At 45.0% G+C, this 20,611-nt stretch overlaps 3 protein-coding genes across 13 annotated transcripts in view; 2 read left to right on the top strand and 1 right to left on the bottom strand.

Moving 5' to 3' along the window:
* The window catches only part of RBM39 (RNA binding motif protein 39), a 31,850-nt gene extending 30,829 nt beyond the window's left edge, over positions 1–1,021 (top strand). For all 11 annotated transcript variants that reach the window (XM_056354246.1, XM_056354245.1, XM_056354247.1 and 8 more), the window contains one exon: positions 21–1,021. In XM_056354246.1, the coding sequence (XP_056210221.1) occupies positions 21–121 (101 nt within the window). In that variant the 3' untranslated portion in view covers positions 122–1,021. The remainder of the gene's footprint in view (positions 1–20) is intronic.
* A 2,138-nt stretch (positions 1,022–3,159) lies between these two features.
* On the bottom strand, positions 3,160–5,894 carry ROMO1 (reactive oxygen species modulator 1). The gene is made up of 3 exons (XM_056354275.1): positions 5,770–5,894; positions 5,023–5,153; positions 3,160–3,351 (listed from the first exon to the last, which is right to left on the bottom strand). The coding sequence occupies exons 2-3, from the start codon at positions 5,151–5,153 to the stop codon at positions 3,243–3,245; spliced, it is 240 nt and encodes a 79-aa protein (XP_056210250.1). The 5' UTR covers positions 5,770–5,894; the 3' UTR covers positions 3,160–3,242.
* On the top strand, positions 5,880–16,687 carry NFS1 (NFS1 cysteine desulfurase). The gene is made up of 12 exons (XM_056354257.1): positions 5,880–6,146; positions 7,099–7,215; positions 7,704–7,787; positions 8,443–8,595; positions 9,628–9,721; positions 10,498–10,632; positions 12,056–12,213; positions 13,620–13,725; positions 13,890–13,971; positions 15,386–15,469; positions 15,596–15,685; positions 16,317–16,687. The coding sequence occupies exons 1-12, from the start codon at positions 5,880–5,882 to the stop codon at positions 16,378–16,380; spliced, it is 1,434 nt and encodes a 477-aa protein (XP_056210232.1). The 3' UTR covers positions 16,381–16,687.
* The last annotated feature ends 3,924 nt before the right edge of the window (positions 16,688–20,611 follow it).

The raw sequence follows: 20,611 nt of genomic DNA, 5'->3' as shown, positions 1-20,611 counted from the left end.
CTTCTTTATCTTCTGATCAGGTAAAATGATTACAGCAGCGTATGTACCTCTTCCAACATACCACAGCCTTTTCCCAGATTCTATGACTGCAACCCAACTACTGGTTCCTGTTCGACGATGAAGATGGATTTAGTCAGTTTTGTACATAGTTATTTTTTGGAGGAAGATTGAGTTATCTTTTATTTAGATAAAACTAAAGGAAAGGATTTAATGTCATTTTGTGTACACTTCCTGCTACCTTTAAAAATAAAATGAAGTAAGCAGAAATGCAGTGTGTTCATTCTCCCTAACTAGCATTTCCACTGTATACAAAGCTGTTGACTTCTTGTTCTGCCTTGTAATTCTTGTACATTGACTAAGGTGATCTGTAGGAACTGAGAAGTAGCTAATAGAAAACAAGTTCTCTGTAAAAGGCAGATGGGACATGATGACATTTTTAATGTTTCACAAGCCTTTCTTTTAATGCAGCAATTACATTTTACATTTCACTAAATGTAGGTGATCTGCTAAAGGTTAATATCAGAGACAGACTTTATGAAGGGACATACTTAGTGTTTTGTATAAATAGAAGATTCAAAAGGCTACTGAAAGCTGACTCTAGGCAGCCACTCAGCTTGCTCTGTGCTGAATAATTGGTAAGAATAGAAGGATTGAAGGGTTTTATTTCTTGATGGTAACTTTTGATTAATGTATCTGTAAAAGTTTCTTTGTAAATACTGTGTGAGGTGTGTCTAAGTTTCCAAACAAAACAATCTCTGCATTTCCAGTAAGTTTCTATGTATGTGGTGTGGCACAGTTGAAGGATTTCAGTAGAGTCTGAAAATTGGTAGGAAATACAGAAACATGTTTTGTTCTGGTTGCATATAATCTTTGCTCTTTTTAAGCTCTGTGAGCTCTGAAATATATTTTTGGGTTACTTCAGTGTGTTTGACAAGACAGCTTGATATTTCTATCAAACAAAGACTTTCATATTGCAACAATCTTTGTAAGAACCACTCAAATAAAATTCTCTTAAAAAGGCTTTCATGAATCTTGTATTTCTCTGCTCTCCTGATGTGACTAAGCAGTGTGCGCTGTAGACTGGAGGTGAGCGAAAGATGCTTGGGAAGGAGGATGGGTGTTTGGAATACCACTCCTTCAGGAGATGCAGGAGCTGGTTCCTGCTGTTTGAAACCCTATGCATACTGCAGAAGTGGTGGTGAAGGGCCTGTGGGTTTTCTTGCTGCCTGGGCCATTGACAGCTCTTGCCCTTTCTTGGGCCTGCTGCAGATTCAAAACAGAGATCACTTCCCCCCTGCCTGCCTCTGCCCCCCTCTCGAATGGTTGTGAATTACAGGGATGTGCAAGTAAGGTATGAAGTACAAGCGAGGTACGTTGGCTTTTAGTCTGGCTTCTGTAGGGAAGCCTGCCCAAGTGGATTGCCCTCTTAGTACCCTTTTCCCTACCTCTCTGTCATTTTTAACCAGTGGCTAACAAAAAGCTGTGTTTGTCAAAGATGTAGACAGTATATGTTCCACCCAGGTGGGTGAAAGGGGGCTATGCAGGGATGCTGCCAGTGCTTTGAGATGGAATGTGGTGGTGGCTGGTTTCTGGCCTTGAGAGTGTCCATTTGGGGGGGTGTGGCTGTGGCTGAGCTGCAGTATGGCAGGAGGCAATCTCCAGTAGTCCAGGAGCGAGCCATGGGAGAAAATGGGTCTGGGCAACTAGGTGTAGCATAAAGGCAGATGTGGGGAGGAGGCAGGAACATACTGGTTGAAGAATATGTATGCGACAAAACTGAAGCCAGCCAAGCAAAGCTGCTCTCCCCTTTTGTCTGCCCATATTTTTTTAGTTGCCAGTATTAAATCCATCTGTGCCAGCTGGAGTAAAACCTGAGCTGTTCCAGAGCAGCTGTGTTGCTTGGCTTGATGATTGGCATAGTTTCTCAGGGGTTACGAAGTCAACCTGACAGCCAACAGAACAAGCTTTTAGTGGCAGATTTGTGTTTCTCCCTTAAAAACTGGGAGGATGGCACTCATACCAAGTAAAGGTTGTATAAGTGCTGGCTGAGGTTCTGCTGCTAACCTGTCCTATCCTTAAACATAAACAAAGGAGCAAAGATAAGCCTTGTTTCAAAAGGCAGATAATAGGGGCTTGCAACACTAAATGTGATAGTTATGCTGTAGGCAGTGCTAGAGATGCAGGGAATAACCATCTGTTCTCCCTGGGAAGCACTGAGCACCCTGTAGGCCTGTTAAGGCAGGCTGTAGAAAACCTCATTTCTAGTAGCAGGTCTCCTACAGGTAGAAGCCCCCTGCCCTTGCTAAGGGAATGGAAAAAAGCTATTGCAAGTTCCTATTGCTGGAAGCAGCTGCAACCACTTCTGCCCATCCCTTCTCCAGAAGGGCTGTACAGCAGCATGCCCCTCGCCTCACAAGGTGTGCGAGACTGCACCCTTTGGACCTTCAGAGCTGTGAGAGGCAACGCAGTCAGGCTGTCCTCTTCTGTGCTCAATAGCACAGCAAATTGCAGCACAGCTAGTCCTGAAGGGAGAGCTTTAGGAAAGGTGTCACTCAAGGCCTGACCAAGGAGTACCTCTCTCATGTCTGGTGTTGAAGTCATCCTTGTGACTCATCACTAATTACCTGTCATGTGACACAAGCAGTTTTCCATTTTCCAGCAATTTTAACAGTTTCCAGCACCGGCAACACAGCTGTACCTGTTCTGTGCTGCTCCGTGGCTGCTTCCTGCACCCATGTGCTGCCAGGCTGGCTGGAAAGTGTCCAGGCTGCTGTAGTTTGCCTTCAGCTGGAGAAGGACTTGCCCAAGTCCTTCTGGGGTCCCTTGGTCTTTGTGAGGGCACTTGCCCCATATTACCTGGCACTTGGAAATGGGATAAGCTATTTTTGCAGTAAGACAGGAATTTGATAGTTGATCTGAATTAGCCAGAGCAGCTCCACCTTGACACATGGGGAAGGTGAGCTGCCCGAGTACCAAAGGGTGAAACGTGTGTGCTGTACTTATGTCTGTGAAATAGGAACTTTAACATAGTACAATGCATTATTAATTCTCATTGTCATGAGACTGAGATAGGAGGAAAGTAGAAATTTGGTTAAAAGCATGTTTACAGTCAGAAAAGCAGGGAAGACAGTGCTTCACTGTTTCATGAAGAGCTCTCACTTCTAGATATCTAAAGATTTTATTATGGTACAGAGAAGGAATGGCTGGACAGGGGCATTCCAAGATAAAACCCAAGTGCCAGGTTAGCAGCGGATTCCCATACCAATAGCCATGAATGTCCCAAAGGTCCCACCACTTTGCATCATGGTTTTGCCAACTCCACCCATCAGCTCTCGTCCTCTCATGCCAATCCTGAGATAAAGAAAAACAAAGAAATTACATAAAAGCCGAAGCCTGACAGGTAACAACAGATCTGCAACAGGAAACATCTGATACATGCAGACTGAATGCCCAAATCAAATACCTCCTCTTCAGTCTAAACTTAAATGATACTCCTGCCTTCACAACGAGACTGGCTGCAGTGCCCTGTGCCTGAGCTACAGCGGGCAGGGGGTGGGGGGGGTGGGGTAAGGAGCTATACTCTTTGGGCACTTGAGTGACCCTCGCCAATGGCCCATGTGTGTTTTTTTTCCTGCAGCAGTACCACCTGATGCTGTACCCTCCTGCCACACCACTAGCAGGAACAGCTTTACCTGCTAGTGCCCTAAATACCCTTATTTTTTTGGGGGAAAAAATTGTGCTGTTCAAATATTTGACTTGCCAGAGAATAAAAAGGGGATAGGCTGTTGCATTACTATCCTGTCTGGCTGCAGTGGCACTGGTTTTCGTATCACCAACTTAAAATCATGTTGTAAACTCTTCCTATTCACTGCTGACACCATATTTTAATATGAGAGAAACATGAAAGGCCTAGAGGTGTCCAGAGGAATTTCTGTTCTCCAGTTCCCACTTACCTAAGGTCAGACTGAAATAAATTGTTCCATCTCAGGAAGCTCTCATGATATTTGACTTCTAAGCACGGCAGTGACTATACAGTCTAAGGAATTTCATGCACCTGATTTTTAAACATGGAGATTTCCCCTCAAAAACAGTACAGCAGAAGTAACATAGTTGTGTCAAGTACGATAGAACCACTGTCACTTCTTCTGAATACCTTAAATCTGTATTTTCTGCTAGCATTGTACCACTTCCAAATACCCTCCAGAATCTGAGAGAGATCAGAAAACTCTTTAAACTATCAGATTAGACTTTGTGCCTTTTCCTCCTTTTAGGTTCACAACAAATCATCGCCAATATTTAATCACAGATTAAAAAACCTCAAGCATAAAACGTTCTGCAAAATATTAAAGAGCTTATTTCAGGAATTCCTTTTCACAGATGATGCGTGCCAAAACCAGTCAGTATGCAGTGCAAGGGCTATCTTGGAGCAGCGAGCATTGTTTGTTTCCCTGCCAGCATGCCGGGGAGTGCTGGGGAAAGGTGTCCCTCTCTGATTCACAGTGGTATTGTGCCAGTGCCATCCACAGCTCTGCCTACACTCTTGCAATTAAGACTCGGGGTCCATATAAGTGATTGCCTCCATGCAGGGGGATGGGACACCCAAAGCAACCATGATGCACATACCCAAGAGCTTGCAGAATACCCTAGGAAGCTTTAGAGCAAGGAGAGGGCTACATGTTTATCTGCACAGCCAATTCATCCAGCTCTTCCTGGAGCTGATCTTCCAGCTTCAGCTTCCCAATGCAATCCCCCTTACAAGCGGCAGGAAAAGGTCAGTGAAACCGTGACCTCCTCATACACAGCTGACCCAGAGGTGATGCTCCACCACCATTAGACTTTCTCATTTGAGGCTAGGGCTGACAAGAGGCTCTTCAACTGTGGTTAATTTGTAGCCACTAACAAAGTTTCACCTCTGTGATGACACAGGACCAGATCCGCACCTCCCTTCCCAATCCCACAGTGGCGTTTCTCTGGCTCTCACTGTATCATGACCTGTTCACAGAAGCTGTTTCCTCAGCATACCTGAGGCAGGAAAACGTGCCGAATAGTGCTCCTGCTGCCATGCCTACTGCAAAGCCCATCATGAAACCCATCTTTACTCTGTCAAAGCAGCTGGGCTGCGATTGCCCGTATGGGCCCATGGTCACAGGCATCTGGAAAAGAAAACAAAACACCTACATGGATTTACTGCTTTGACTAACACTTCTATAACCAAACTGGGCTGGAAAGCCGGCCCGCACACTTCAGAGCGTCTCGTAAGTGTAGTGTCGGATGGTTTGCAGGCTTTTGGGCTCGTCTCCTCACGCATCAAGCAGGAAAAGGCAGGAAGGGAATGCCAGTGCCTCGATGACGGCCCTGTTTCGCCCTCGGCAAGCTCCGGGGAGTGCCGCTGTGTCTCCGAGAGCTGTTTAGGACCCCCCTCCGTGCTCTTCAGTTCCCCGTGAGCAGCGCACGGCGTCACGTAGCAATGCTTCTGCTGCCGGGCCCGTCCTCCGGAGCTGCCACCGACGTCGGAGCGGGGCAGCGAACCCGCCCCGCAGGGCCCGAGGCCGAGGCGAGGGCTCAGGCTGCGCACGGCCCTGCGGCCCCCCCGGGAGGGGCGGCCTCCGCCTCCCGCCCGCCGCCAGGCCTCGCGCCCGCCGCACCAGGGCCCTCCACGTCCGCCTCACCTCGCAGGTGCTCTGACCGCCGCCCGCACCCCGCCCCGGAGACCCGAGCCTCCACCGCAAACCCCCTGGGGAGGGGCGAGGGCCGGCACCCCGCCCGTACCTCGCTCCCTCCGGCCGCACCGCACCCGCCACCGCTGCCCGCTCCGGTCTCCGCTTCCGGTGCGTGCCCTGACGTAGTCGGAAGGGGCGGGTGCGCCCAGCACCGAGGCTATGTCGGGGTGGCGGCGCCTGGCGGCTTTGCGGGCGGCTCCCGCCTCTCGGTGGCTTTCGATGGTCGCGCCAGCGCCGAGCAGGGCCGCGGCGGGGGCAGAACTGCTGCCCAGGCCGGGGGCGGCGGCAGCGGCGGCGGCGCCCGAGGCTCCGGGGCGGGGCGGTGGAGCACCGTCCCGGCCGTCCCCCCCATCCTCGGGACGAAGCGGCGATGGAGGCGGCGCCCTGAGGCCGCTCTACATGGACGTGCAGGCCACCACCCCGCTGGTAAGAGCGCGTCTCCCCCGCCCGCGCTGCTGCCGCCGCTGCTTCGACCCGTGAAGCTACGGCGCTGCCCGGCGCGCAGGCGGCACGGGGCAGGGGAGGCCCAGCCTCTGCTCCGGCCTCCGGCCTTCGCCCTCCGCCGCCTCCCCCTGGCGCGGCCGCGTCTTCCCGGGCGTGAGGTTCTCCCTGCGCTCGCGGCCGCGCCCGAAGCAGCGTCACTTAGAGGGAGCTGTAACGGCGGAGGCCGGGCGGCGGCGGGGAGGCCGGGCCGCCGCAGGCCTTTTAGCCGCGCCGCTCCGACGCCGCCGGTCTCCCGCCTGGGCAGCAGCTCTGCCCCCGCCGCGGCCCTGCTCTCCTGCCTCGCCGCCTCTGTACAGAGGCTCGGTGCCCGCTCCGTGCTCTGCGGGGCCGCCGCGGGGCGGGAGCCACGGCAGAGCTCGCACCAGCAGCTGCGGGTACGAGTATTGCTTTTAGGGGCAGCAAGGAATTAATCTGATCGAGATGCTTACCTGCGTAGTTTTTCCTGACTTTTTAAGACTTGGTGTTGCTTCTGCTTGGAAGGCCAGGCTGGTTGGGGCTTGGCACACCCTGGTCTAGTGGAAGGTGTCCTTTGGGACAGCGGGTTGGAACTAGGTGGTCTGTAAAGCCCCTCCCAACCCAGACCATTCTGTGATTCTGTATGCCCAGAAAATCCTATTCTTGCATGGTTGTCTTGAGGCAGATCGAGGTTACGTGTGAGGGTGCGCAACGTGATTGCCAGATGCTCGTATTCACTGGAGGCAGTGTTGTATATAAGGTGTAACAACCTCAAGCTTTCAAGGTCTGGCCTGAGCTAAATCTAGACATTGCAGAAGAAGTGCTGCAAATCCTGGGACAGAGGGATCAGGGGGGTGTAGAGGGGACAGAGATGCTTTTCCTTCTCCTTTTCTAAGGCTGTGTGGTTCATGTCTTGCAGGATCCCAGAGTCCTGGACAGCATGCTCCCATATCTGACAGCCTACTACGGCAATCCCCACTCCAGGACCCATGCCTATGGCTGGGAGAGTGAGGCTGCCATGGAGAAAGCAAGGCAGGTGAGTCTTCAGCTCTCTGCAGTCATAGTGGTTTTCCTGCTGGCGAGCAAATGCCAGTGTCAAAAGAAAATCAAAATTAACAATAAGGCTGTTGTAGTTAGTTAGTTCTCTGTGGGCTGTATTATAGCAGCTTTCTCTTTGCATAGTTGTACTTAAGCAGATTTGTTGTGAGAAAAAATAATGAGGTTAGAGCAACTGAAAACCAATTGGCAGAAACCAATACTTAAGGTGAAAGTGCCTCAAAATTTTTGGTTTCCTGAGGTCACAAGCATGCTGCTGCAATAACTGAGCTAACTCCATATTTTATCATTCTGCTAGTCTTAGGTGCGAGTCTGTCATTTTTGGGGGAATCAATACTTACTGGGGTTTACGTTCTTTTTATGACAGGCGCAAGGGTGTATTCTTGAAAACATTTTGCATGTGTTTTGCTCTGATGAGTTCATTATATTTTATCTTAACAAGTCAAATTTGTATTTCTTTTTAAACAGCAAGTTGCAGATTTAATTGGAGCTGATTCAAGGGAAATTATATTTACCAGTGGTGCAACAGAATCAAATAATATGGCAATAAAGGTAAAAGGTTTATGCTGATAGTTATTTGTTAAGATTATGCTCTTAAGAACTGTATGCGTTTTTCAATAGTTTAGGTGTTAATATATTGGCCCAGTTAGCAGATATTCAAGTTCCTGGATTTATTCCTTGTGGTACTCTACTACGTAAGTGGAGAAAATACTGGGATGTTTTAGTGCCCAGGACATGGTTTTGAGGACAGAGTATAATACTTGGTGTTTACCTTATATGCACCGAGTGCAGTCCTTCTGCTTACGTAATTAAAATCTTTATAATGAAATATAGCGGAGATGTTGATCACAAACCTTTTTCTGACTAGGATCAGGTAGTGTTCTAACCTTTAGTGTGTGCTTGTTCAGACTTTGTCATTGTATAGGACTCCATTGCAAATGTTTTTTTAAAAGTATTTATTTTAATAGTGTCTAGAACTTATATTGGCTAACATTTTTGCAGGCCTTTTGAAAAATGAGTGCTGATGGAAATATGTAGTGTGAATTGCATGTCATTACCTTTTAGATTCATCACTTTGGGGAAAACGGGGAAGATCCAAATGTATTATATCTGAATAGTGATTTCTTATTTCTGATCGTTTTGTGTAAAGCTCGCTTTCTTCCGTGATCTAACAGCAGTTTTTTTGTTGATGGATTGTGCCTGACAGGGTGTCGCAAGGTTCTATAAATCCAGAAAAAAGCATATAATTACTACACAAACAGAGCACAAGTGCGTGTTGGATTCTTGCCGTTCCTTGGAGACAGAAGGTTTTCGGGTCACGTATCTACCCGTTAAAAAGAATGGGCTTATAGATTTGAAGGTAGGTTGTTTACTGACAGAAAGAAAGTGAAAATAGAAGAGGTTTTTGCTTCACATTGATGCTTAAGAGGGCCTTGTGTCCTCTTGATGATAAAGAGGAAAGGATGGTAAATATCACAATGTAGAATGGGTCACAGTCAAATCTGTCACGGCTGGGGAAAGATATTCTATTCTGTCTGCTTTAGACTTTTTCTCAACCAAAACATTCATCTCTCATCCCATAGTTCACCTGCTGTGCCTTCATGCTTCACACCCATGCAGGTGGAGCTGTGCATACCCTTATAGAGAGCCCAGTACATGACTAGGATGGAGCTGGCTTTGATGCAGGAGACACTGGTGAAATTCCATGACCTGAGCTACTCAAGGCATCAGTGATTACCATACTCCCTTCTGATTGCTGTCCATGAACTGACCCTTCTGGCTGTACTGGCTGCAGTCCTGGGATTTAGATGTTGTATATGCTTATTTCATGATTTGTGTCCTGTAATACAGGACAGCGTCAGTTTTATTTCTAGCCCTGTCATCTGACTTGGAGAGGTGTTGTGTGTATGTGGTGGGGTAGAGGGATTAGGCCTGCAGGCGCAGGAGTCTTAGCTGTGTCTCTGAGAACTTTGCTGGCAGACTCCTTCTTTGCACAATGCTTTCTTGTATATAATGCAGTTCCTTTATAGCCAGCCACTTTGTCTAGATGTGGCTTAAGCTGTTTTGTGGGTGGTTAATTTATTAAAGAAAATAGTTCAGAGGAATATACAAGACATGGCAAAAGCCTGTTCTGACATGATTAAATCAAGTCAGGTGGCACAGTGCATACCAGGGTTAGGATATGCAGAAATGCAATTGATCGTGCTCCTCTTCCTACAGGAATTTCACATGGATTAGTGTTCTTGCCAGGACTGTTTGTCAGAACCCAAGGGGTTTCTCCATAACGTGCTAGTTAGGAGGCTGGTGGTTAAGATTTGCTAGCAAATTGAAGGTGTACACAGGAATCTTGCTTCTGCCATTAGTCACAACTTCTGTATGAATATTTCACCAGGATTTGGAGAATGCATTCCAGCCAGATACAAGTTTGGTTTCTGTAATGACTGTGAATAATGAAATAGGAGTAAAGCAGCCAATTCATGACATTGGTAAGTACACCGTGGCTTCCAGAGGCCAACTAATGTCACATCTGCTTCATTTTACTTAATATTTTCATACCCAAGTGCTACTGATGCAACAAATTAGATGTAGTATAGTTAAGGAATAAATAATAATGCTGTCCCAAATGAAAACTTACTTTAAAGGGGAAATAAGGATGAAATATAGTACTTCTACAGTGAGTATTGCAGCAATTATAGCCTTGTACAGATCAGCTGCAGTGTTTCTAGTTTCACTGATGGATGAAAAATTTGCACAGGTAACTGGCCAAATTGAGTTTACATTCTATAATGGTTTATTGTAGACTTTGTGGACTTGTAGTGTTTAAGAAGAGAAATATGCAGAATTTGAGGCTGGAGGGGATGGTGAGCACCACACTTGGACACCCCTTCTCCCCCAGTATTGTTGTATATGGTCATGAACCCATGCAGCCATTTGTACTTAAACTTGGTAGGTGTGGTTTTGGAAGCAGTCTTACTTCTTAGCAGCAGCAGGCTTTTTTAACTACTTAACTGAAGAAATTCACTGCAGTCTTACCTGCTGACCTGCCTAAACCTGTGCCCAGCTAGGCACCAGCCAGAATAGCTCCTATGCAGCTTTAGACACTACTGTAAAAGAAACATGACAGTGCCCGTTTCTTCCTTTGTCACCTTAGAACCTGTCCCTGCTATAAACTGATGCTTTAGATTCATTGTTGGAGTCATTGGAATCATAACCATTAGATGAGATTACATGGGGTTTTTTTGCTTTTGTGTGTTTATTACAGGTGAGATCTGCCGTGTGCATAAGGTTTTCTTCCACACAGATGCTGCACAAGCAATTGGTAAAATTCCTATGGATGTCAACAACATGAAAATTGATCTAATGAGCATCAGTGGCCATAAAATTTATGGGCCCAAAGGTACGTACTGAAATGCTTTTCTAGAGAATTGTTGCTTCCATGCCTGCCTACCTTAAGGTAACTATGCAGCGTATGAAGTAAAACCTACCTGTCTTAGTGACAGGAAGTATCTTCTAAGACTGGTATTGGACTGATTTTGGAGTAGTTCAGGCACCACTGCCAGACTTAGAGCTGTGCTGTGGTGTGCGGATCTTCAGTGCAGGTGGGTTGTGAGGTCGTTTCACTGAAGGAAGAAACAGTATCTTAAAATGGTGGCAGTATTAGGAGGAGTGGCTTTTCAGGAGTTGTCTGCTTGGTGTGAAGCACTATTGATGCTGAAACAGTTGAAATAAAATGATTGGGTTACACGGTAAAGTTTAGTCCTGAGTGTAACTTGCAATGGGGAGATCAAAAGGTAACTGGAAAGCTTAAATGCTTAGTCATTTTGGTTGTCTTGTACTTCCAATGGCTTCTTCCCCCCCCAGCTCCATTTGTGCATCTTCTTTGCGGAGTGGGGTTTAAAATCTGGCTATGGATTTTTTAGTTGGTTCCCAAATAGTAAAAGTTCAGCTATTATCACTGTCACGATCAATTTAGTTTGTAACACTGGATGCAGAAAGACAGAAAGCAGGTTTGCTGTATTCTGTGTGCTATTCAGAAACAAAAGACAAAATTATTTTTTTCAATATGTTGTCTCTTTATGCATGAGCTCTCTTCAGAGCTGAAGTCCTCTCTGGATGAGGACTAAGTTTTCAACCAGTAACTTTGAGCAGGTGACAGACATAAATTTTCACAACTTGTTATGAGCAGAAGTTGCAAACATTCTTCATGTGGTGACAGTTACTTGTTAGGTATGCCAAGGCACGTGAAGACATGGAAATCAAGTTCACAGGTGAGGAGAGCAGACAGTGGAACTGGCTGGCATATCTAATCTGCCTGTTGGAAATCGGTGCCACTGATGAGTCTCCCTAATAAGGATGGGAGAGGACTTCTGGGACTAGTGCTGGCCTGGTAAACCACAGAAAGGAGTTCTTCTAGAGCTTTCGGTTGGAAGTCAGTAAGGGAACATACATGAATGAAATACCTGCACATAAAAACTTCAGTGTAAAGGGATGAACTTCAGCTGTGCACAGGAATTGAGAAGTAAGGGAAGTACGGACTCCTTAGGTGGCTAAAGCATGCTGGTGGAAACTGAGCTTCTCCCATGGCTAAAGCTCTGGGAGCCTGAGCGAAGAGAAATGCGAATGATGGGGACGAACAGCATTTCCTAGAAAATACTGTGCTTCTGTATATGTTCACTACTTTTTTTTTTTTTTTTTTCCTCCAGTGAGGTGTCCAAATATGTGTTTGCTGTGGAAATAAGGAATGTTTCCAAACCTTGGAGTCCCTTTGCATAATTTCAGAATGGTGGGTGCATACTAAAACAGCTTTCCTTGTTTTCAAGGGGTTGGTGCTCTCTATGTTCGCCGTCGACCGCGCGTCAGGCTAGAACCCCTGCAAAGTGGGGGAGGCCAGGAGAGAGGACTGCGGTCTGGGACTGTGCCCACTCCTTTGGCAGTGGGCCTGGGGGCAGCATGTGAAGTGGCACAGGAAGAGATGGAGGTATGTGGGAGGAGATATTTGTTTTGGATTCCAGAAAAGAATATTAGAGGGCCAGTTAAGTCTTAGATTCTTTAGGTCTTTTTGTGTCCATGTGCATGAATTAAATTTGATTTTCGTGTTGTAACATTAAGTAAATGTTTTGACATTTTTCAAGGACTTTTTGGGTAATTGGAAGTTCTTTCTTAAGTTTCTTTTTTACTTGAAATGGTTTGAATCATGGTTTTCTACAACAGGTTTATCGTTGACAGTTCTAGTAAAATACAGCTTTAAGTGCTTACACTCATCTCTCCATTCTGTGCACATGCATTAGCAGCATCTCTGAAATGGTATAACTCCATGTTTGTGTAATCTATATTGAAAAAAATAAAAATTCCAGAGTCCATTATCATACCTGTTAAATGTATGTTTACTGCAGCTTTGCAACTAAGAATTACTACTTTTTTTTTTTTTTCCCTAGCTTGGACAGTAAAGTTTTTATTTGCTAGGTCTGGTCTCTAACTAAGCCTTTGTGTGCTGCTACATCTGTTTGTGGGCACCAATCCATTCCTTACAGCTGGAATGTAAAAATCCTCTAATACAATGCCAGTGGGACGCATAAGCCAGATACCCGTACATGTAGGATCAAGCTTCTTCCTGGGGGGCAGGCAGAGATCTTCATCTGAGATGGGTGATTAGGGAAGCCTTGTTAAAGATTGGAGAGCCTGCAGAGCTTGAATTCTGCATGATCCTCAGATCTGGATTCTCTTCCTTGCCTGGCAGAGTTCTGGCATTTGTACACCAAGTAACATTTGAGATACCCTCTTTTTATAAGCATGCATTGCATGTGTGCATCTGGCCATTTCTCTACACCAGAGCTGATACCGTACCTTAATGCTGTTTTTTTTAGTGTAAGTGACCTCATTTTTTAGTCTGGAACGAGACAGTGCACGTGGACAGTTCTCATTGCCAAGCTGAGTTCACAGTAATTTGTGAGTCCATGTGTTTATGTAGTATAGTTCGAGAGCTCCTAGGGAAATAAGGGGCACTTACCATAATAGATGCACTTCTGTTGCAAAATGTGTCGTCTTATGCACTGCCTAATTTGTCTTTAAACGTAAAGGACTCTGTGCTTTTGTGAAAGCCTGTTTGGCAGCTTGTGTATATATAGATCTTTCTGAATGGTTTGGAATATTTTTGAAGGCTGAGCTAGCTAGAACCAAGCTGGTAGTTCTCTTCTAAAACAGTCTGTAGAGTAGGCAGAGTTTGACAGTTTCTTTTTAAGTTTCAGGTGTGTTCTTTCCCTAGTCTAACCAAACTGCAAACCCAGCTACTTCAGTTTGCTCATGGCTGGTGACACAAAGCAGTTCGAGTGAGGTCAAACTGTACACCGTTCATTATTTTGGTCTCTTTTCTGGTTTCTTTGCTAGTACGACCATAAGCGAATCTCTCAACTGGCAGAACGACTGGTTACAAAAATAATGACTGAAGTTCCTGATGTGGTTATGAATGGAGATAGAGAGCATCGCTATCCAGGTAACATTAGCAAGATCCAGAGCCCCTTAGCTCCTCAGTGTTAATGACCATGACTGAATAATGCACTTCAGCTACATGTTTTGCAAGTACTGCCATGTGGGGTAGGATTTGCCCTAGATTTCAGTTGATGGAAGTTTTTTTCTATTTCATTTATTTGTGTGTAGGATGCATCAATTTATCTTTTGCATATGTGGAAGGGGAGAGTCTTCTGATGGCTTTGAAAGATGTGGCTCTGTCTTCAGGAAGGTAGGTGGAACGTGTGGGAGGATAGCAGTACGTTTTGGTGAGAAAATAACATCTGCTAATGGACGTACAAACTAAGGAGTGATCTCCTCTGTGCCATGTATTTGTGTATTTGGTTAGTGAGTCAGCCTGACATTGATTGCATTCTAAGATGGTGTTTAAGTGGCACATTTTAAATGAAGGTCTAATTTACTCATCGTGAAAGCAAAAAAAAACCCCACCAAACCCAAAACCAAAAAAACCTCCAAAACCACCAGAAAATAACAGCCTAGAAATTCCTACCTGCTAGCCTTGCAGACTGGTTAAATGCAGCCTGAGTAGCCTTGACTTGTAACTGCCCGTGACGCTTTCATTCTAAAGGCTACCAGCATTTGAGCAGCTTCTGTCCTTCAGCAGGATTACACACAAGTGGCAGATAGTAACTAGAATCTAGTGAAGTTGGGCAAATATCTGAATTAAATTAGCTTCTAGTACCTGTGTTTAATGCAAAAGCAGAAAGAAAATTGAATACGCTTTTATGGAGCTCTGTTGGCTCTACAGGAGTGATGAGTAATGTTTCTGTTACTAAGATGAACTTGATGGTTGTGATGAAGGTAACTGAGTGTCAAGATGCCCTCCTTTCCTAACCTTTGGGAACAAAGTGGTCAGTGTGTCTTTAATTAGAAATATGTTGGCACTGTGAACAGGAAGAACAAGTCTGCACATGACTGTCTCTGAAGCCAGACACTTCTGTAATTTAAAAATCTCTTCTGAGGCTCTGCTTTGCACACCAGAGAGCTGTAAATGGCTTTCCAGTTCATGCTGCGTGTTGCTACCTGTAAAAATTGAGTAACAACATATAACCAGTGTTGCCTGCTGCTTGAAGATGGAAGTTTTCTCTAGTGATGACTATAACTAGGTCATCTTGCTCTGGATTCCTCTGCACGCTGTGTTTCATTTAATTGTTTTGCTGCAAAACAACAGCTTGTGAAGCCTTTTTTTTTTTTTTTTTTTTAATGTTTCTGTTGGTATGTTACCTTCTCTGGCTAATTCTGTCTTTGATCCTTTGTCTTTTTTCATGGCTTTCATTTCAGCTACCTCTTAGTCTGCATTCTTGCTGCTTCTGTTTGGCATTGTATTTATTCTTCCTGCATTATGCGTTCTCTCTTCTTACTTTGTGCTCCTATTTTATTATATTCATTCCCCTCTAATGCCCGCTCCTTCCATTCTTCAGGAGCAGAAATACCACTCTTCTTGCTTGTATTCACTGGTGGTTTCTAAGAGGCTAAGGAAGCTGGTACAGGTTGTTGTAGGGTCATAGTAATATTAAATGCCTGTAAATGACCTGTTCCTTGTTGGAGATTAGTGAAGTGTTATTTCAGTGTAGCATCTGCATATGAGGAGAAGTTTGAAACTTGCCTGCTTTCCCTGTCCCCAGTGCTTGCACATCAGCTTCTCTGGAGCCTTCCTATGTTTTGCGGGCTATCGGAACAGATGAAGACTTGGCTCACTCATCTATAAGGTGCGTGGAGTGGTCTTCCCTAATGCTTCCAAATATTCTTCTTTTCTGCTAGCAGTAGGTGGTGGATTTGTTCCACCCTTACATATGCACATTATTCTAGTCCTTAATGGTTTTCTTTTGGTTTAGATTTGGCATTGGTCGTTTCACTACAGAAGAAGAAGTGGATTATACGGTGCAGAAGTGCATACAGCATGTTAGGAGGCTGAGGGAAATGAGGTGAGCCATCTTACTGAATGTAAAGACTTCAGTATGGTAATATTTGAAGAGCTGGATTTAGCTGAAAATAATTGTTTGCTTCAGAAATGTGGTGGTGTCTGTATATAAGCGAGCGGTATTGCCAGAGTGGGTAGTGGGCCTGATTTTAACAGTAGTGAGAAATTTTTGAAGGAAACAGACCTGGTAACAAACCTTCTCCCAGATCCTGCCTTTGTCAGGGAAAGAATATGAGTAGGGCAAGGATGTAGGGCAATACCTAGAAGTTTCTAAGCCAGAGGTGATATTACTGAGTTTATGTATCAATAAGGTTGGTGGGGGGTTTTTTGGTGAAACTGAAAGACTCCTGACTCATCTGGACAGTGTCAAATGTGAGGGCTCAGTCTCTAAGAGACAGCAGTAGTTTATGCCTAAAATGGGGGCAGGAAATGAGGTGCCCTGCTCTCTCACCTCTTGTATTTTGGGGTGAGGACACAGTTGAGGACTGATTGTCTGAAGCTTCCTGACCTCCAGAAGAAGATGGGTAGATGGGTATGTCCTAATTTATTGTGTAGTTGATGAAACTGTCTGTTTGGTGGTTGTTTTTGATATCGTCCTGTACATTTTAGTCCTCATTCTTCTCCTTTCTTTACAGCCCCCTCTGGGAAATGGTGCAGGATGGAATTGACCTCAAAAGCATTAAATGGAGTCAGCACTGAGAAAAAATCACTACCCATGGACTAGATGCAGATGTGGATTAAAATGTGTTTTCTGTACATTCTTGAACAAATTATGCAGCACTTACGTTTTTTGACACTTGCAGTTTGGCTGGAAAACTACCCTTTCTGATCACAAAGACTAGTTTAATTTATGGCTTCTTAGACTATCCTGAAGAAAGGCAGGATGATATAACACCCACTGTGTTTATATTGATTCACAGCAATTTATGCTAAAACATAATTTATTTGGAAATGTATTTTCTAATAAGGAAAATTAAATCAGTGTGTTACTTCTGGGCCAGTGGAATCCTGGCGAGAGGTGGTTGTTTCTCAGTGTAAAACATCCTGCGTAGCTGTTCTGTTTGTGGCACAGACCTATTGCCAGGCCTCCTGCTCTTTCTATTTTGAGGCGGACATCCTGTAGCTGGATTTGTGTTGCTCAAATGCATTGCACTCTGAGAAACTCTCAGATAGGAAGAAGCTTGGCGTTTCTAGAGGAAAAGGATGCCTCAGTGTGGCTGTGTGCCTTCACAGTTGAGATGTACGTGCAGTTAAGAACTCCCTCACCCCACCCCAGCCCCCACCCCCCGAAACTGAGTATTTTGTGTTCTTTTTGCCTCGGTTTTATCCTTTTTTTGGGTGATGCTTGTACAGACCAGTGTGCATTAATCTAAAACATTCTTCAGCGTTACACAGTTTATGTACAATGATGATGCACTTTGCTGTCCCCTCCATTGTGTTTCTCCATGTGATATTTTTCTAAGTAAGGAAAGACAAGTTGAATGGTTGGGGGAGTGGCATAGGCAGAATATGCAAGCTTCAGTTGCAGCACTAGTTAGGTTGGAACATGATTGGTGGGGGAGAGCAGATAAAGTCTTAATGCAGTCTGTTTTTTTGTTTTGTTGGGGTTTTTTTCCTCCCCTTGTAATGAGTCCTTTGCTGTTACTCAAGAGTTTGCCTGTGGGCTGTTGGCTTCTATCACTTTAGGGAGTCTTGCCCAGTTGAGCCTGTATATTTTACCTGGAGACAGGAACGTGAGGCTCTGGAGTTGTCTCTGCATGACAGTCTGTACTTCTGTCTCACTAGAGACTTGCATGGGAATCGGTTTCCTGTTCCATGCAAATGCTGGGGGAATGTCTGTTAAAAAGGGTTTGATGAGATTAATTTGTATCGTTTCTCCTTTCTTACCTTTGTTGGTCTTCGCAGTAGGAACCGTAACCCTGCATTACAAAGTGCCTTTTTTTCAGTTGCATAAGCTGACAGCTCTCAAAGTAGTTTGATTGACAGATGCTGTATTAGCTGCTGAATTTAATATACCCTTTAGACAGTAAGCCTGCAGTCTGGATGGTATCTAACTCGAAGATGAACCATGTAACGTAAAAGCTGAAGCTAAGTCTCACAAGGTGGATTGTGTTACAAAAGCTTGGTTTGTTTGCTTTTTTTTTTTGTTACCAGGGATGGATCTGGTTGGCTATAACGCAAAGCTAATCCTCAGTTGTTCTGTTGGAAATTATTAGCTTTGGCAGTTTTAATTTTGTAGGGCTGGCACCTATTTCTTCAAAACATTTTTGAAACTACCATATGCATAAATAGGTTTTAGAGGTGTTATATGTACTGTTTCCTGGGTTAAGCACATGATAACACTGCCGGCATGTTTTAGATCTATATGTTTATGAAATTGTTCTTTGTGTTTCATGGATGATAAAAAATTATAGAGAAGACTTAAACTTGGCTACTTCCAGTCATTTTGGATCTGCCTTTCTGGCTGAATTATGCAGCATTATCAGTAAGTGGCTAAAGTGTAGCCTTTTATTAGAGAATAGAGAAAGAACTCCTGAGTTTTCTGTGAACACTGTTAGAAACTCACTCTGGCATCAAGTCAGCATTTGACTTTTGGTGAGTCATTCTTCTCAAACTCAATGGCTGATCTGAGCTAATTTTTAAAAAAACTCAAATAGCTTAGATTTATAATAATTTTGAGAAGAGGGAGCCCCAGATCCTGAAGATTCTCACCACCTCTTTTATGTACTAAGATATAAAACATCAGTTCTATATATAAAGACTTGGGAAACTCATTCACACTGTTAAGAAATGTTTGTTTGAGAATGCTTGTATGGCAAGATGAGGAAAAATTTATAGTGGACATACTTTTCTCCATGACAGAAAGAAGTAAACCCAAGGTCCTGGGGGGCGCTCAGCAGGGTGCTGGTGGTGGCTGCTCGCCTGGCCCAGGAGGTGAAGCAAGCGAGGCAAACGCCTGGGGCCTTGTTGGGGTTACCCTGTAAAAGCCAGTGAAGTGGCCGTGCAGTAACGTAACGCAGTGCTCTTCTCTACTAATAAAAATCAGCTCTGTAGAACAAAACCAACATGCACCCCCCCAAGCCAGTGCTGGAGGGGGTCCCGTACACCAGGAGTCTGTGTGAGCTTTCTTTCAAAAAACTCTTGGCCTTGGTTTTACTCAAACTTACTAGTTCTTCTTAGTGGCACAATGGGTGCTTGTTCCCTCACACTTTACTTTAGAGCATCCTGTATAAATTCCACACCACCACCCCTACCCCCCCATTATGTACTTAACATCCTGCTTCACTTTCAGTTTAGGTGGGGGAGACAGATAAATTGGCACTCTCTCAACAGTTTCCTCATACCTAATAAAGGCAAATACCATTCTTTTCTAGCACTGTCTGCCTTCCACCATGTGCATATTACAGGGGAGCATATTGGACACTGTTACCTATGATCCCTGTCTTTTAACCTGCCTACCAGTGTTTTGCTTTCCAGAGCCACTTTTTCCCCCTGCTATTGGTACCTAACTGCATCATGCTGCCAACTCCTCTTTGGTGCCCTTGGTCACTAGGCATGCTCCTAATAACTAGTCCAGGATTTTGTTCCCCCTCATACAATCTACGGTAAATCTGATTCTGTTAATCTTGAGTGAACTATATATTTACTTCCCATGAAAATTGGGGTATGGCTGAGGAGGCAGTTGGAGACATGTGCAGGTAACCTGAGTCGCAGACATTTGTTTCAGACTGCCCCAGCTAAGCTGCAGCATAGACCAGAACACTTGAGGTGCAAGGACACATGATGATCTGCAGCAGCTGTCCAGAGCATCAGGATTTGCTTTCCAGTGCACCTTTGTGGAGTCAGTACAGACGCTGGCTAGAGGCCTGCTGAAGATTATGTGGTTTTGTCCTGGCTTTTTTGCTGGTCCACACAGTAAACGTCACAAGTCTCTCCACCAGACTTTATTTCAGCGATAAAAAGCAACGTGGTGACTCATCACGTTCTCAAAAGCTGAAAAGTCTTAGTTTTTTTTCTGACCTGGGATACTCCAGTGCTGCTTTTCTGTTATCTTATATCTTCTTCCCACTGCAGGGTGGCTATTACAGCTTGGGAAGTGCTGCAGAGTGAGGCTCTGAGCTGCAGGTGCTCCTGCTCCCAGTTGTGTATCTTGGCCAAGCCTGGCTGTGGATACTGCTGGTGACTTCAGTCACCTGCTTCTCTCAGTTATGTTGAGGGGTGCATGCTGACAGCTGACCCTGCCCAGTGCGATAAAACTACAAATTACTGGATATTACTTATAGCCATTGGTGTGATGTGTAAGCAGGTGGCACACGTTGCAACACAGAAAGGATGTGTTAGCTCGATGGAACTGATACATTTTCAGGGCACCTTTACCATAAATACCAAATAGAGTACAAAATCTGTAAACCCAGGGATTATAGGAAGAAGATGAACAAACGTGGGCTGTTTTTTTGGGGAGGGGATGTGGGTGGTAAAGGAGAATTTGAGAGTAGAAACAGGGAATATACAGGGAAACAAATCATGGAGTGGGGGCTACTGTGGGGCCCAGCAGCCCCAGGCCTGACCTGATCCCATTGCCTCCAGACAGCACACCCATCACACAGCTCAGCCCTAGTTTCTGTTCAGTGGTGAAAAACAACTAAGTAAACTGAATTGCTGAACGCCCAGATTTGCTGGAAAAGCATTTTGCCATGTTAGGTGATGATTTATTTTCATTCATTTCTTGCAGCAGACTATGCAGGCTCTTTTTTTCATTGGAATTGGGTGCTGCTGCAGCACCCGCATCCGCTGAAATGTGGTGATGGGGCATCTCCCCAGCTGTGCATCGCCATGCTTCAGTGTGGGACAGTCATTTATGCTGCACATGTACTCGGTCAAGCGAACGAAGGACAGACACAGCGCAGGGCAGTTACACTCAAAGAGGGCA

The sequence above is a fragment of the Falco biarmicus genome, chromosome 10 (genome assembly GCF_023638135.1).
Source record: "Falco biarmicus isolate bFalBia1 chromosome 10, bFalBia1.pri, whole genome shotgun sequence".
Taxonomy (NCBI): Eukaryota; Metazoa; Chordata; class Aves; order Falconiformes; family Falconidae; genus Falco; species Falco biarmicus.
This window is presented reverse-complemented; position numbering and strand designations above follow the sequence as displayed.